Source organism: Typopeltis vanoorti, chromosome 21, assembly GCF_054136105.1.
Source record: "Typopeltis vanoorti isolate ZY-2024b chromosome 21, IOZ_Tvanoo_1.0, whole genome shotgun sequence".
NCBI classification, from domain to species: Eukaryota; Metazoa; Arthropoda; class Arachnida; order Uropygi; family Thelyphonidae; genus Typopeltis; species Typopeltis vanoorti.
This window is the reverse complement of record NC_143569.1, coordinates 93,701,296-93,715,738: the sequence shown is the minus strand read 5'-3', so window position 1 is coordinate 93,715,738 and position 14,443 is coordinate 93,701,296. Positions and strand designations below refer to the sequence as shown.

At 35.3% G+C, this 14,443-nt stretch overlaps 1 protein-coding gene across 3 annotated transcripts in view; it reads right to left on the bottom strand.

The window, feature by feature from the left end:
- Window positions 1-14,443, bottom strand: part of Girdin (protein girdin) — a 576,472-nt gene that overhangs the window by 270,912 nt on the left and 291,117 nt on the right. For all 3 annotated transcript variants that reach the window (XM_090411135.1, XM_090411137.1, XM_090411136.1), the window contains exons 16-17: window positions 2,705-3,007; window positions 1,736-1,924 (exon numbers count right to left, since the gene is read on the bottom strand). In XM_090411135.1, the coding sequence (XP_090267261.1) occupies window positions 1,736-1,924; window positions 2,705-3,007 (492 nt within the window). The remainder of the gene's footprint in view (window positions 1-1,735; window positions 1,925-2,704; window positions 3,008-14,443) is intronic.

Sequence of the window (14,443 nt, the reverse complement as noted above, 5' to 3'; positions counted from 1 at the left end):
ATTTATTAATTTCTCTTGTTTAATCTTTTAAGTTATACTATTTACCCCTGAAGATGTAAATCCTACGATTTACGAAACTTGTAGGGAACTATTATTTCAGTATGTTATATAACTGAATAATAAAAAATATGGTGTAATCACCAAAATATGTCTTTTGATGTTCCCATTGTTAAACCTTCTTTATGTTTGCAGTGTGTCTTTGCATTTGAAGAAAATTTTATCTAGAAATTTGATTAAAAAGGCTGATGGAAATAACTGTTCTAGTGGCAATACAATATCATGTCTTCCCTAGGAACAATAGTAATGAGACTCATTATGTTTAAACTTACTAATATATATATCTGTCTGATCCAAAACGGTGCCCTTTATCTTGATAATTTTTTCATTTGTTAATATAGAAAGATGTTTTTCTGATATAAGAAAAGTTTCATTAAACACTTAGCTAGGTGACATGTCAGAGAATGACTGGCGTCTACAATCAGTGTTAATGAGATAGCTTCTTAATCTTCTTTATAGATTTTAGGTGCTCCATAGTTGATTAGGTCATTAAAATAATTATGTCAACAACAAATAGGCTGTTCAGGAAAAATTTAAATGAAAGAATTTATGAAAGACGTAAAGGAACAGAGTTCAAAAATCAAGCCTGCTTTTCATGCTACTAATAAAAAACATTAGATTATATGGCAATTCATGACTATGACATATACTGAATTCAGCAACTATATTCACATCTAATGGAGTGTTACAAAAAGCAAAACTTTATCTCAAACCAAATGTGGCTGGCCTGAGATGCACTGAACTAGGCTATGATAGATAGATGCTACATAGCACAAATCAGCAATGAATTATGTGTATAACATCAACGTGATATGCACCATCAATACAACTACAATTCTATGTATGTCAGTTTACGTATTAAAAATCCTTCTGATGCTATATATTTTCAAATTTAAAAAAAAAGATGCTTTTAAGCATCTTTATTCCTGATGATTTATGCTAGTGCATAAGAAACTAGTAGAATAAAACAACTTTGACTTCATATTTTTACACTGTGGTGTAAAAAATGAAGTTGCCAATAATTTGCAAAATTTCGAATCAGAATCTTCAAACTATAAAAATACTTGTTACTTTACTCAAAACATTAAATCAATTCTGGAAACAATTCAAATGGTAGTAAAAATAGAATAAAATTTTTTATTTTGTAGTTTTTATTATAGTTTATACTGGAAATAGTGTTATAAACAATACAAACCACAGAAACTTGACATCATTTTATTCTTTTTATCTTATGTTCTTACTGTTAAATACAAAATATTCATTCCAAAAGAGTGAGCACAGGATCTGTACTGACCATATGATTTAATAGGAGTTTTAATATAGATTAATTAAATATACAGATTAAATTAAACTGTTCCATCTTCAATCTGAATCTTAAGAGGAAGAGTTCTCTTGCCAATACTATGTAAAGTTAATACCATAAATCATAAGCACCTCTGCCCCATTATAAAATGAATATATTTATATAATTGTATAATCTATTATGCTTCATTTGATTCTTAGCAATCTGATCTGTCATGCAGGAGTATGGCCTGGAATTACACAAAGTACTTTGTGTAATTAGGAATAAACAATGGTGGAATTTGTAAGTACCTCAAACTTACAAATTATTACAGCTAACAATTTTTTCACAGTGCAGATTGCATTAACAAGATATAACAGTGAAAAGCAACAATACCTGTCGCAGTGCTCCAAGAGTCTTTTTATCCACAGTTGATTGCTGAGTTAAATCTTTATGTTCTCTTTCAATATCTCTAAGACGGGTTGCAATCTGATTAAAGTTTTCAACATCCCTTTGAAGCTGTCTATTCTCTCTCTCAAGAAAAGAAATGCGAGAAGAATATTCTTCAATAGTTGAATCCTTTACCTATGGATTTTAAAAATATAAAAATCAGAAGTACTTCTCTATTCACAAAAATAAATCAAAACATTACATTTTTAAAGAATATCCTTATTTTTTTAATATCTCCATGATCAGTACGTAAGTTATTATTATTTGACACCTCCAGGGAGTTGAAGACTCATCGAGGGAGGACACCAACTCTACAACTGTCTCCAACACTCAACCTCATCATCTACACCAATGCCATCTACTGTCCATTACTACCACTAGTATTTTCACAGACAATAACAACATCCATGCCCACAGTAGGGTTCGAGCCCACAGTAGGGTTCGAACCCACAGCCTTTTGTCTGGAGAGCAGATATGCTAACCACTCGATCAACTAGGCTGGTATAATATCTAACTTTATTTTCAACTCTTACTGGTTTCCTGCAGATTAACTGCAATGCCAATAAAGCCAGGTCCTTCTGGCCACACAATTTGGCATAATTTCATTATCAAATAATCAGATAAGTAGCTAAATTGCACATATATTCTTATGTTAAAATTTTAAAATTCTTATGTTTAAAATTCTTATGTATGTATGTTAAAACTATACAATTTTATAATGCTACACTAAAGAGTTTTTCATGCAGAACTTTTAAAAAGTTCATCTGAAAAGGAGTGAACAAAAAGAGTGATTAATAATTAAATGTAGATAAACCTTAGCATTTAATTAATATCCTTATTAACTTAAAAGCATATATAACAATTTATGACTCTTAATAAAACTTTTGTATTAAGATAGACTAAAAAACAGCTTACCTCTATGGCATGCTTCAGTCGATTGTTTTCTTTTTCTAATCCTCTCCTCTCTTGTTCTAATTTATGGTTCTCAGCTTCAAAATGGGTTGACTCTCTTTCAAGATCATGATACTTATGAATGGATGCTTTTAATGATTCAACATTATTATTGAGTTTTTGATTTTCAGTTTCCAGTCCTTGCATGTCTTGCTGCATCTCCTCCATCTTTTTCAGGGTTGTTTCCATAACTCTCTGCAATTTCTGATTTTCAGTAGTAAGAGAATTAACTGTCTGTTCCATCTTTTCATATTGTGAACATTTCATCTATAAAAATGTAACTAAATTAACAACAAACTGTCTTATTTCAAAAAAGCATAAAATATTTATTACAAGACATGGTTTTTCACTACTTGCATTATTAATGAGGATTTTCACTTTAAGTTGTAACTTAAATTATATTTGAACATGAGCAGTGCTACTGAGAATTAATAACATTCACCACTGCATTTAGAAACCAAATCATGTAACTATGGTAATTACCAAACAATAAAATTATGAAATAAGTATAGTCAGCACTCACTATATCAGCATAGTGAACTCATCCACTATAACAAATTATTGAGAAGTCCAACAGCATCAATGCTTTTCTAAAAGAAATTTATTACTGCAACTCTTCAATTGTAATTACACTGCAGTTTTGATCCTTCTGAATTTGCTTAGAATTTATAATTTCAAGTGCTGAGCAATAATACTGGACATTCAGAAAATTGGCCTGCGTTTAAATGTTATGATCGGTATCAATAATCAAATACAAAAGCACAAAAGTAGAAATAACATAGGCAGCAGTAGTGAACTACTACTGTCTTTGAACAGAATAAAAGATATTAAAGGATGTTTCGAGATCATCATCCAAGATGTAAAAACAACAGAAGTCTATTACCAGATGAATGCATCTAATATATCAGTAACTAATAGTTGGAAGTTAGAGAGACAAAACATGTCAAAGTATTCTGATAATATTATATGAAAGCCAGCAGTGGTTAAAAAACTAAAATAAAACAACTAATAAAGGGGAAAGAAAACTGAGAAATATGGGAAAGAGAATCACAATCAAATAATTTTTTGGGGGGGGGGGGGGAATTACATCTTTTGCTTTACAGCAGCATTAAACACTGGCCTCACTACAAATGGATAGTGTTTCTGCTTTCCAAATAACAGGTTGTAGATTCAAATCATGTTGCAGCATGGCCATCTGTTATTGGAGGTCGGCAACCACCTTGGCAAATTTTGAGCAGTTCTCAGCCACTCAGAGTCTCTCAAAGTCCATACCGGTCCACTGTCTGATGTCTGCCAGCCAAGATTTTCTTCATCTTCCTTGTCCTCTTCTTCCATGTATCTTCCCTTTTATAATAAATTGAAGTATCTTATATTTTTCATTACAAAGGAGGTGACCAAGATATGCAGTTTTCCTTCTTTTTATGGAATCTAAAAGTTCACAAGATTTCCCCATTTGTTCCAGTACTTCCTGATTAGACTTTTTATTGATGTTGTCTTCATGGTCCACGTTTCTGCACCGTACAGCAGTACAGACCATATATAGCATTTAACCATTGCGTACTCTAAGCTCTAAATTTAAACTGTGGTTACACAGTGTTGATTTCATCAAGAGAAAATTTTTTTCTTGCCATTTCAATTCTAACTTTTATTTCCATTTCTGGATTGCAATCTTCATTTAACCAACATCCGAGATATTTAAACTTTACCACTCTTTCGATTTGTTTTCCATTTAAAGTGCTGAATTAAGAATTGGTTTCTTGCTTATGACCATGAATTTAGTTTTGGTGATATTTATTTTTAATCCCATTTTTTCACTCTCTTCATTCACTAGTTCCAGAAGATTTTGAAGATCCTGAATATTGTTAGTCAGGAGAGCTGTATCATCAGTATATCGGATGTTACAGATGATTACACCATTTACACTAATCCTTCCTTTCAAGACTTTTTAAAATATGGCTTATGAGTATATGTTAAAAAGAAGAGGTGACAATACACATCCTTGCCTTACTCCTCGTTTAATGTTAATGGAGTCTGTAATAATGTCATCAACTTTTATTTATTATTATTATTATTTATTATTATTATTATGGGTATCTCCATGGAGTCAGTAGACTCATCGCGGGAGACCCAAACTAGCAAAACAATATCTGTCATATCTCTTCTTGAATTCATTTACAGACGAAGAGCTCACAACTAAGTCAGGCAATGAATTCCACTCATTCACCAGCCTCCAGGCAAAAAACCTTGTTCTGACACCTTTGTTAACCACACTCTTCTTTAATTTCCAGAGATGACCTCTTGTTCTTCCATCACTATCAACACAGCTGAAACATTTCCCCTGCATCAATCCTATAAAAACCTTCTAGTAATTTGAATGTTTCTATCATATCCCCTCTTCTTCGCCTATCAACCAATCTCTGCAATCCACAAGCTCTCAATCTATCAATGTAGGGAGCATTTTTTATATCACTCACCAACTTGGTCACTCTTCTCTGAACCCTCTCCACAGCCTCCTCATCTCCAAGGAATCCAGGTGACCAGACCTGAGCACAGTAATCCAAATGTGGAAGTATCAATGCTTTATAAAGGGGAATAATAACCTCTTTATCTCTAGATGTCAGTGTGTTCCTCAACAACCAAGTAATCCTATGTGCAATCTTGGACACCTTAGCAATGTGTCCTCTGAACTTCATCTCCCTATCTACCAATACCCCTAAGTCCCTAGCCTCATCAATCTCTTGGAGTACCTTTCCATCTATGTAGTACACAGCTGGTAATCTTTTAATCCCAAAATGCAAGACTTTACACTTTTCCACATTGAACTGACATCCATTTTCTTTTGCCCATTTTACCAGCTTATTTAAATCCTCCTGCAAACTTTCAACATCAGCTTGATTTTTTATTGCACTACACAACTTTGCATCATCAGCAAACAACTGAATATCTCCCTTTAAGCCGTTTCCTATATCATTTATATACAAATTAAACAACATTGGCCCAAGCACAGAGCCCTGAGGCACACCACTGGTCACCTGCCTCATTCTGGACTCGGCTCCTCCATACACCACCTTATGGTATCTCTCCCTGAGCCATTCTCCTATCCATATCACCAATTTAATATCCATTCCCATCTGCTCCAATTTGCGTAACAGTGTTCTATGGGGTATCCTGTCAAAAGCCTTAGCAAAATCCAGAAGTACCACTGTGTAGCCAGTTCCTTTGTCCAACTCAGATGTTATTCTATTAGGAATAGTTTAATAGATTGCTAAGGCAGGATCTACCTTTAACAAAACCATGTTGGCCTCTATAGAGTATCATATCCTGATCCACCCATTCTTGAATTTTGTCTTTAACCAACTTTTCCAATACTTTTACCACTACTCCTGAGATGGTGATTGGTCTGTAATTCAATACCGCTGTTTTAGAGCCACCCTTATGCAAAGGAACCACTTTGCCTAACTTCCACTCCCTAGGGACCATACCAGAGTTCAAACTTAAATTAAATATCCAGGTAAGAGGGGTTGACAATTCATTTGCACATTCACGCAACACCTGAGCTGATATTCCACCTAAGCCTACCGCAGTGTTTGCATTTAAGTTTTGCAATATATTTAATACCTCTGATTTTTTAGCTTCAATTCTCACATTAGGTATTGCTATAGGTATAGAGATATCCTCACTTGGGTGACAGACTTTTGAAAAGTGATCACTCAGTAACTCGACTATTACCTCTGATTTTGTCACCTCAATACCATCAGCACCCACTAAAGTTATCCTTCCGAAGTCATTCTTCCTCTTACTTGCCACATAGCGGAAGAACTCTTTGGGATTACCCTTGATCTCTTTGGCTAAGGTCTTCTCATAATCTGATTTAGCTTTTCTTACTATGCTGGTAACCTTCCTAGCTTGAGCCTTGTACTGCTCATGGTTGTCCTGATCGCCTTTCTCCTTGGAAATTCTCCATAACATTTTCTTTTTTTGCAGTTCAAGCTTGATACTACTGCTCATCCATCTAATGCCTGCCTTGTTTGACCTCCTGACCATGGGGACACAATCTGATATTGCTTTCCTCAGATACCCGCTGATTTTATCCCAAGCACTGCTAACATCTTTCCCTTGCAATATGTTCTGCCATGGGATGGCTGCAAGCTCACTCCGAAGCTTGTTATAATTGCCTAACCTGTAGTTCCGTACATACCCCTTCTTAATAGAAAAATCCACAGATTTTGCAACCTCCCAAGTCAATACCACATGATCGCTTTCACCAACTGGAGGTAACGAGGACACCTTACTTATGCATATAACCTCTGAACCAATAACCAGGTCCAACACTCTCACACCATGTGTCCCTTCAGTTACGTGCTGTTTCAAGTAATTATCTCGTAGAAGATGTATGAACTCCATTTCCTTTTTGCTACGTGATATTTCCTCCTTCCAATTGATATCACCATAATTAAAATCCCCCATAATAATCACTAAGCCTTCACTCATTGCACTAAGTTGCTGATGCATGAATTCAATATCTCCCCCCGTACTCCCTGGCCTATAGCAGCATCCAACTGTATATTTGGTTGCGTTGGTCACTATTTCGCACCAGACTGCCTCAAATGAACTGTCATTCACATGTCTATCATCATGATATACTACTTTCTTTGGCTGCAACACATCAGCTATCATCAACAGTACTCCTCCTCCTGTTTTATCTTCTCTATCCTCCCTGAAAATACTGTACCCATCACATTCAATTCCAGTGACCACATCTTCTGCTGACAGCCAAGTTTCACTAATGCCTACAACTTTTGGTGAGATTTCACTGACTAATGCCAAAAATTCTTCTCTCTTATTTCGAATGCTTCTAGCATTGGTATACAAAAATTGCAGATTCCCTCTAGATCTTGTACCGGCTTTAGAACTGATATATAAGTCACTAACTACCGTAGTCCTATGCCAATTTTTATCCCCTCTCTTCTGCAATTTATTCTGCCTATAAGGATCAATAAGTACACAATTAGTGCTAAAGTTTCTCTCTCTTACACTCAACCTTTTCAATATTAGTTTCCCTGCCCAATAACTTCAACCTGTTCAGAAAACAATAACTTCTTCAATCGCTTATGTCCTTCCATGTTAAGATGCAGTCCATCTCTAGCATACAACTGCCTTTTTCCTTCAAACACACTCCAGACATCAACAAATTCCAGATCTCTTTTTTTTGCACATTCTTGCAATCATATCATTCATTATCATTGCTCGTCTACTTAACTCGTAATTGTCAAAACGAGGCAGCACACACACTATTCTCCCATTGACACTTTTCCTCTTCACAATATCTAATAATGTTCTTAAATCTTTTCCCACCCGATTTATACTACCTCTCAGGTCATTCGTACCCACCATAACTATCATCGTGTCTGCTTCATGCCCTCTCTTTATTGCTAAAGCCACTCTTTCTATTGTCCCATCAGCCAAGCACTCCTCATGCATACCACTCTCCATACCCTTAATCATAGAATCACCAACTTGAACAGATGCCTTTTGGTTCCAATACAAGTTTTCAATGATCCTGATGTCTTTACCATCTAATCGAATTCTTTTTAATAGTGCAATCATTTTAGCATGTTGGACTTTGTCAAATGCTTTCTCGAAGTCGATGAACCAAATGAATATGTCCTTGTTTTGGTCAATACATTTTTGGAATAAGATCTGAGAACAGAAAAGAGCCTCTCTTGTTCCAAACCATTTCTAAAGCTGAATTGGGTATCACTGATGGTGCCTTCACATTTTCTGTATATTCTTTTTTGAATTAATTTCAGAAACATTTTGAGAACGTGACTCATTAGGCTGATCATTCTATAGTCATTATAAGTTTTTGCATTTGCTTTTTTAGGCAGCATGATGAAGGTCGACTGTAACCAGCCTTGAGGGATTATGCCTGTATCGTAGATCTTATTAAATAGTTTTATAATATATTAATGTTGCCACCTTCTAATAACGTCACTATTTCTACTGATATTCTATCTGGGCCTAAGGCTTTACCATTTTTAGCTGAGTTTAGTGCACATTCTATCTCTGATCTTAGAATGCATGGACCTTCCATATGTTCATAAGTATTTTCTGGGTTCTGTCTGTTATCAGTAAAGAGTTCTATATATTTCACCCATTCTTGTATTTTGTCATCCTTTTAGGATATTATTTCTCCCTTTTTGTTTCGAAGGACAGAGAATTGTGTTTTCTTAAATATACCTAAGGTCTCTTTCAGTTTTTGGTGTAGATTAAAATTGTCATGCTTTTCCTGTAGAATTTCAATTTCTTTACTTTTTTCATTCATCCAGATTTCTTTGGCTTCTTTGATCTTGTGTTTAATAATTTTCTGAACCTCTTTATATTTTGTTGGACTATGATTTTTATATGATCTGCATTGATCCATGACAGAAAGAATTTCATCAATTATCCAATCTTTCTTTTTTACTGCTCTATTAAGACACAAGGTATTGGTACATTTCTCTATGAAGACAGATTTTAATTTGTCCCATGATTCATCAACCCTCATGATGTCATCGATCTTGATAAGTGCTAGCTCTTGATTCAGATCTTGACTCAATTTGTTTCTTACATGTGTTTTTTAATTTTCCGAAATCACACCTTTTTTGTTGATGTTTCTTAAGTATAGCTTTCAGCCTAAGTTTCAACTCTGCCACCAGTAGGTTACGATCAGAAGCAATATCTGCACTAGGATAGATTTTTGTACTCTTTATAGAACTTCGAGATCGTTGATTAATTAGCAAGTAATCAATTTAGTTTCTGACTATATTCCCATTATTATCTTGTGGTGATCGTAAAAGTATACAGCCTTCGGGATGGTAGCCTAAACCATGTGTTTATGATTATTAGCTCCTCTTCCTGGCAGAATTAAGACGGTCACCTCTCTCATTTCTTGTTCCCAGTCCATGTTCGCCAACTACATCTCCACTTCTACCTTTCCCAACTTTAGCATTGAAATCACCCATGATGATGTTAATATCATGCTTTTTTAGTTACTGCATTGGAGAGAAGAAAAATGAAAGACAAAGAAAACAACAGCACAGAACAATAATCCCTATCCAATCAAAGGGATTATTATTCTGAAGACAGTACAGTTTGAAAAGTGCCCAATGTTTATTAGATTTCCATTCTTTCCTTATGCTGTTTCAAGTTTTGGTTGCACTGGTTGTTTCTTAATTTTTTTTTTTTAAATAATCAGCTGATAACATTATAGTATGTTTTAGTTTTGGAGGAGGGTCATTTTTGCTTTCTACATTTTCAGTGATGCAGAGGAATGGGTAGGACACTTCACAGGGATGAGCTCTGAAGTGTTTCATGTCTTGGAAAAGGAATTTGAGATGAACTTATGTAAATTACATTACAGTCTTCCTGGCAGGTTATCTGGAAAATTATTATTATTATTATTATCCCAAGACCACATGGAGTCAAAGACACATCTAGGAGGTCCTTTTGTCATACACACAGCTCATCAAACTGCACCTTAAATACACTCAAATTCTCTGCAGACACCAAATGAAGGAGTGGATATTTATTTTCATTAAGGTGGATGGAATGGGACCTGCTTGCTAGGTGTTTAAATGAGTCTTTCTTTGAGAAGATAATGGAGTATTCAAATGTTACACATGTTCATGATGCTGTGTTATAACAAACTAATGGCTTGAATAAATTCCTAAATCTTATTGCTGACATACCCAACCTTTCAGCTTCTGTACTACCATCACCTTTATATAGAAAAACTCATCCAAAACTAATTTCATAATGATCCTCCTCCTCCAGCCCATGATTTAAGACACACAACAACAACATTCACTTAAAGATTTCTATGGAGAAACTACCTGTCCCCTCAAAAACTATATACAATACCCTATACACAACATCCTAATCCCCTCCCCCATCAAATTCCAACATCTCCAAAACAACCAAAAAAAGCTGGTATTTCTATTCAATCAACAAAAACACAGTATCCTCAATACTTCCCATAACAATGAATACTCTTGGTTTTCTCCATAAAACAACCTTAAATACCTCACTGCAGCAGATTCCAACAAATGCATGATAAAAACTCACACTTACTACAACACTATTTACAAAATAAGCTACCAAGAAGGTTGTTATGTCATTTATATAGACTTTAAGAACATTTCTCTCTGAGCAACTAAACATTTTTCTCCATACTATCAAAAACGCAGAAAGTAAAACTATCCAAACCCCACCCACAAAAAAAATAAAATAAAATAAAATAAAATGAACATACTACCAAACTATCCACTAATGCAAACAAAACCAAATACACATTAAAATTAAAATACCACAATAAGCCTATGGACACATCCTGACACCATGAAACCATTCCCATGATCCAACTTCTTCCATTTATCCCCAGGTGTGATGATATGAAGTGAAAAAATATAGTATTCCTCATTATCTCCTTCAATTCTAACTTAATTCCTTAAAATATAATCCCCTCCCTTCTCTCACTCGCTCCTATTTTTGCTCATTTTCTACCTTTCAGTTAAAGTATAATCAACTTCTTATCCAGTCCCTCCTTTTGTCAGCCAGCAAAGTCAATTACTCAAATATATGTAAGACATCTCGTTCTTTCTTTCTTCATTAATGGTGCTGTTTCAGTCTTAGGCACATGGCATTCAGACATTAACCACTACTTCAAAAAATTATATGTAGTCTCTGAACAAATTATAGGCCACAATAAAATATATGGGCTATTAGAAAACAAAGTGAATGGGTATGTAAGTAATTATATACAATATATGTATGTATGTATGTATGTATGCATGCAATGTGCCAGAATACAGCTGACTAGGTGTAAGAAGCACTATTACATAATTGTTCAATCATCTTTTTGTTTAATTAAAACAATGTCTACAGATAATAACTAAATTTTATTTGCCTGAAAAATATTCTGATATTTATAAAAATACCTTGCTCACCAGAGCATTTTCAGGCATAAATATAAGAACATTATACTAACATACAATAGACTCAGTATTAGATGCAATAATCCTACAGTTCTAACTAGCATCCTCTAGCCAGCCATAAATAGCCTCTCATGTTTTCATGAACAAGGTTAAATACTAGATAACATGTTCATGATGGACTGTATACCATGCCTTAAGTTGCATTATACAGCATAAAACATCTCCTAGTGTGAATGTGTTAATAATTAAACGTATTTTAGTTAATTATTATGCCAATAAATTTTTTAATAGGAAAAAAAAGTAATAAACAAATGTTAAACTACCCACACCAGGACACAATATATATAATTGTGATAATAATGCTTTAAAAAACAAGCCATTCACAGATGAAGGAACTGTAATGTACAACAGATATGATTTGTTTCAGTGGTCTGTGGACAAGAGTGAACAGCCAATCAACATTTATACTTAAGATAGCATGTGTACTTCATGTGCTCACTTCAACTAATTTCTGCTGGTCTGCCTTTTTACCTATAACAGATAAAGCTATATGTGCAGGAATTCTGTATAACCAGGAAGGGACTGAGAACAGCATGAAATGTGGATGATTTTCCTATTTAGTGAATTCCACCCAAAAAAGGTAAAAACCTATTATTATTAATATTGTTATTTCCCAAGACCTCATGAAGTCAAATACTCATCTGGGAGGTCCTTTTATCACACACACACACCTCATCATATCATGTCTTAAACACACTCAAACTCCTTGCAGACACCACACTCTCAGGCAAGGCATTCCAATCATTCACAACTCTGCAAAAAAAAACCTGTCTCTCACTCCAATACTCACACCCTCTTTATACAGTTTCCAGGGATGACCTCTGGTTCTCCCCTGATCTCCCACTATTCTCTGTAGAACTTTTCCACCATTGATCTTATAACAACCCCTTACCAACTTGTAGGTCTCTATCATATCTCCCCTCTTCCTTCTCTCCACCAGACTCTGCAAATTACATCTTCTCAATCTTTCCTCATACTCAACATTCCAGACATTTCCAACATCTCTTCGTCCTTCTGAAAACCCAGTGAACAAATCTGGGCACAATAGTCCATGTGTGGCCTAATCAAAGCCTTATACAATGGAACAAGAATCTCCCTACTTCTACACGTCAGTGTCCTCCGCATCATTCCCAGAAGTCTTTGTGTTGTCTTCACAATTTTGGCGATGTGTCCCCTAAATTTTAGATCCTTATCCACTATCACCCCCAGATCTCTTATTTCCTCTACCTCCAACAACATATTCTCACCAAGCATAAATAAATTCTGCATCCCATCTTTGTTTTCCAAATTTTAAAACCTTACATTTTGCAACATTGAACTCATATCCCCATTTGCTTGCCCAATCACTCAATTTATTCCAGTCTTCTTGCAAGGCCACAACATCTTCTCTACTCTTCATGGTTCGTCCCAACTTTGCATCATCTGCAAACAACTGAATATCTCCATCCAAGTCTTCGCCAATATCATTAATATACAAGTTAAATAGTAATGGCCCTAAAATAGACCCCTGAGGCACTCCACTAGTGACTTTCCTTTTCCTGGATATTGCACCCCCATACACAATTTGTTGATACCTATCAGATAGCCAGTCTCCAATCCAATGCACTAATCTAATATCCAACCCCATCTGCTCTAGTTTGACTGTCAACTTATCATGAGGTGCTCTATCAAAAGCCTTTGCGAAATCCAAGTATATTACTGTGTACCTTTCTCCTCTGTCCAAGGAAGCAGTCACTTTATTGTAATAAGTAAGTAGATTACTAAAACATGACCTCCCTTTAGCAAATCCATGCTGTCCATCAAAGATTATACCATTGTTGTCAACCCAACTCTGGATACTAGTTCTCACAAGCTTCTCCAACAACTTAACCGCAACACATGACACAGAGATAGGCCTATAGTTTCATGCTTGAGTTCGATCACCTCCTTTATGAAGTGGCACAATCTTGCCCTCTTTCCACCTCTTTAGGTACTTGACCAAGTGCAAGACTCGTATTAAAAAAATATGTCAAGGCAGGTGTCAACTCTCTGGCACATTCCTTCAGAATACGCGGTGATATATTATCAAGTCCCACAGCCTTATTTACATCTAGTTTACTCAACTCCCCAAACACCTCTTGCTCACTTACAGTCAGTCTCTCCTACCCATCATCAACTGCTCTCAATCTTTCCATGAAGTCACATTCACAAGATTGAAAGATCTTAATGAACTGCTCATTAAGTATCTCCACCACACATTCTGCAACAGCTGTCTTTATACCATTTCCTCCAATCAATGTCATCCTTCCATAATCATTCTTTCTTTTGCTGGCTACATATCGAATGAACTCCCTAGGATTCTTTTTGGATTCATTAGCTAACTGCTGTTCATACCTCTCTTTAGCTACTCTCACCAACCAAGTCACCCTCCTTGCCTGGTCTTTGTAGACCTCATGAAATTAGTTATTTCCACTTCTCTTATGCTGCCTCCACAATGCCCTTTTTCTCTGTATTGCATGCTTAATCTCTTTATTCATCCATCTCACACCCACCTTATTTAACCTTCTCACCCTTGGAATACATTTAGACATTGCATCTACTAAATAGTTTTTGAAAATCCCCCAAGCTGCATTGATCTCTTTTCCAGCTAACTCCTCATTCCATGCTACACCCGCAAGCTGTCTCCTGA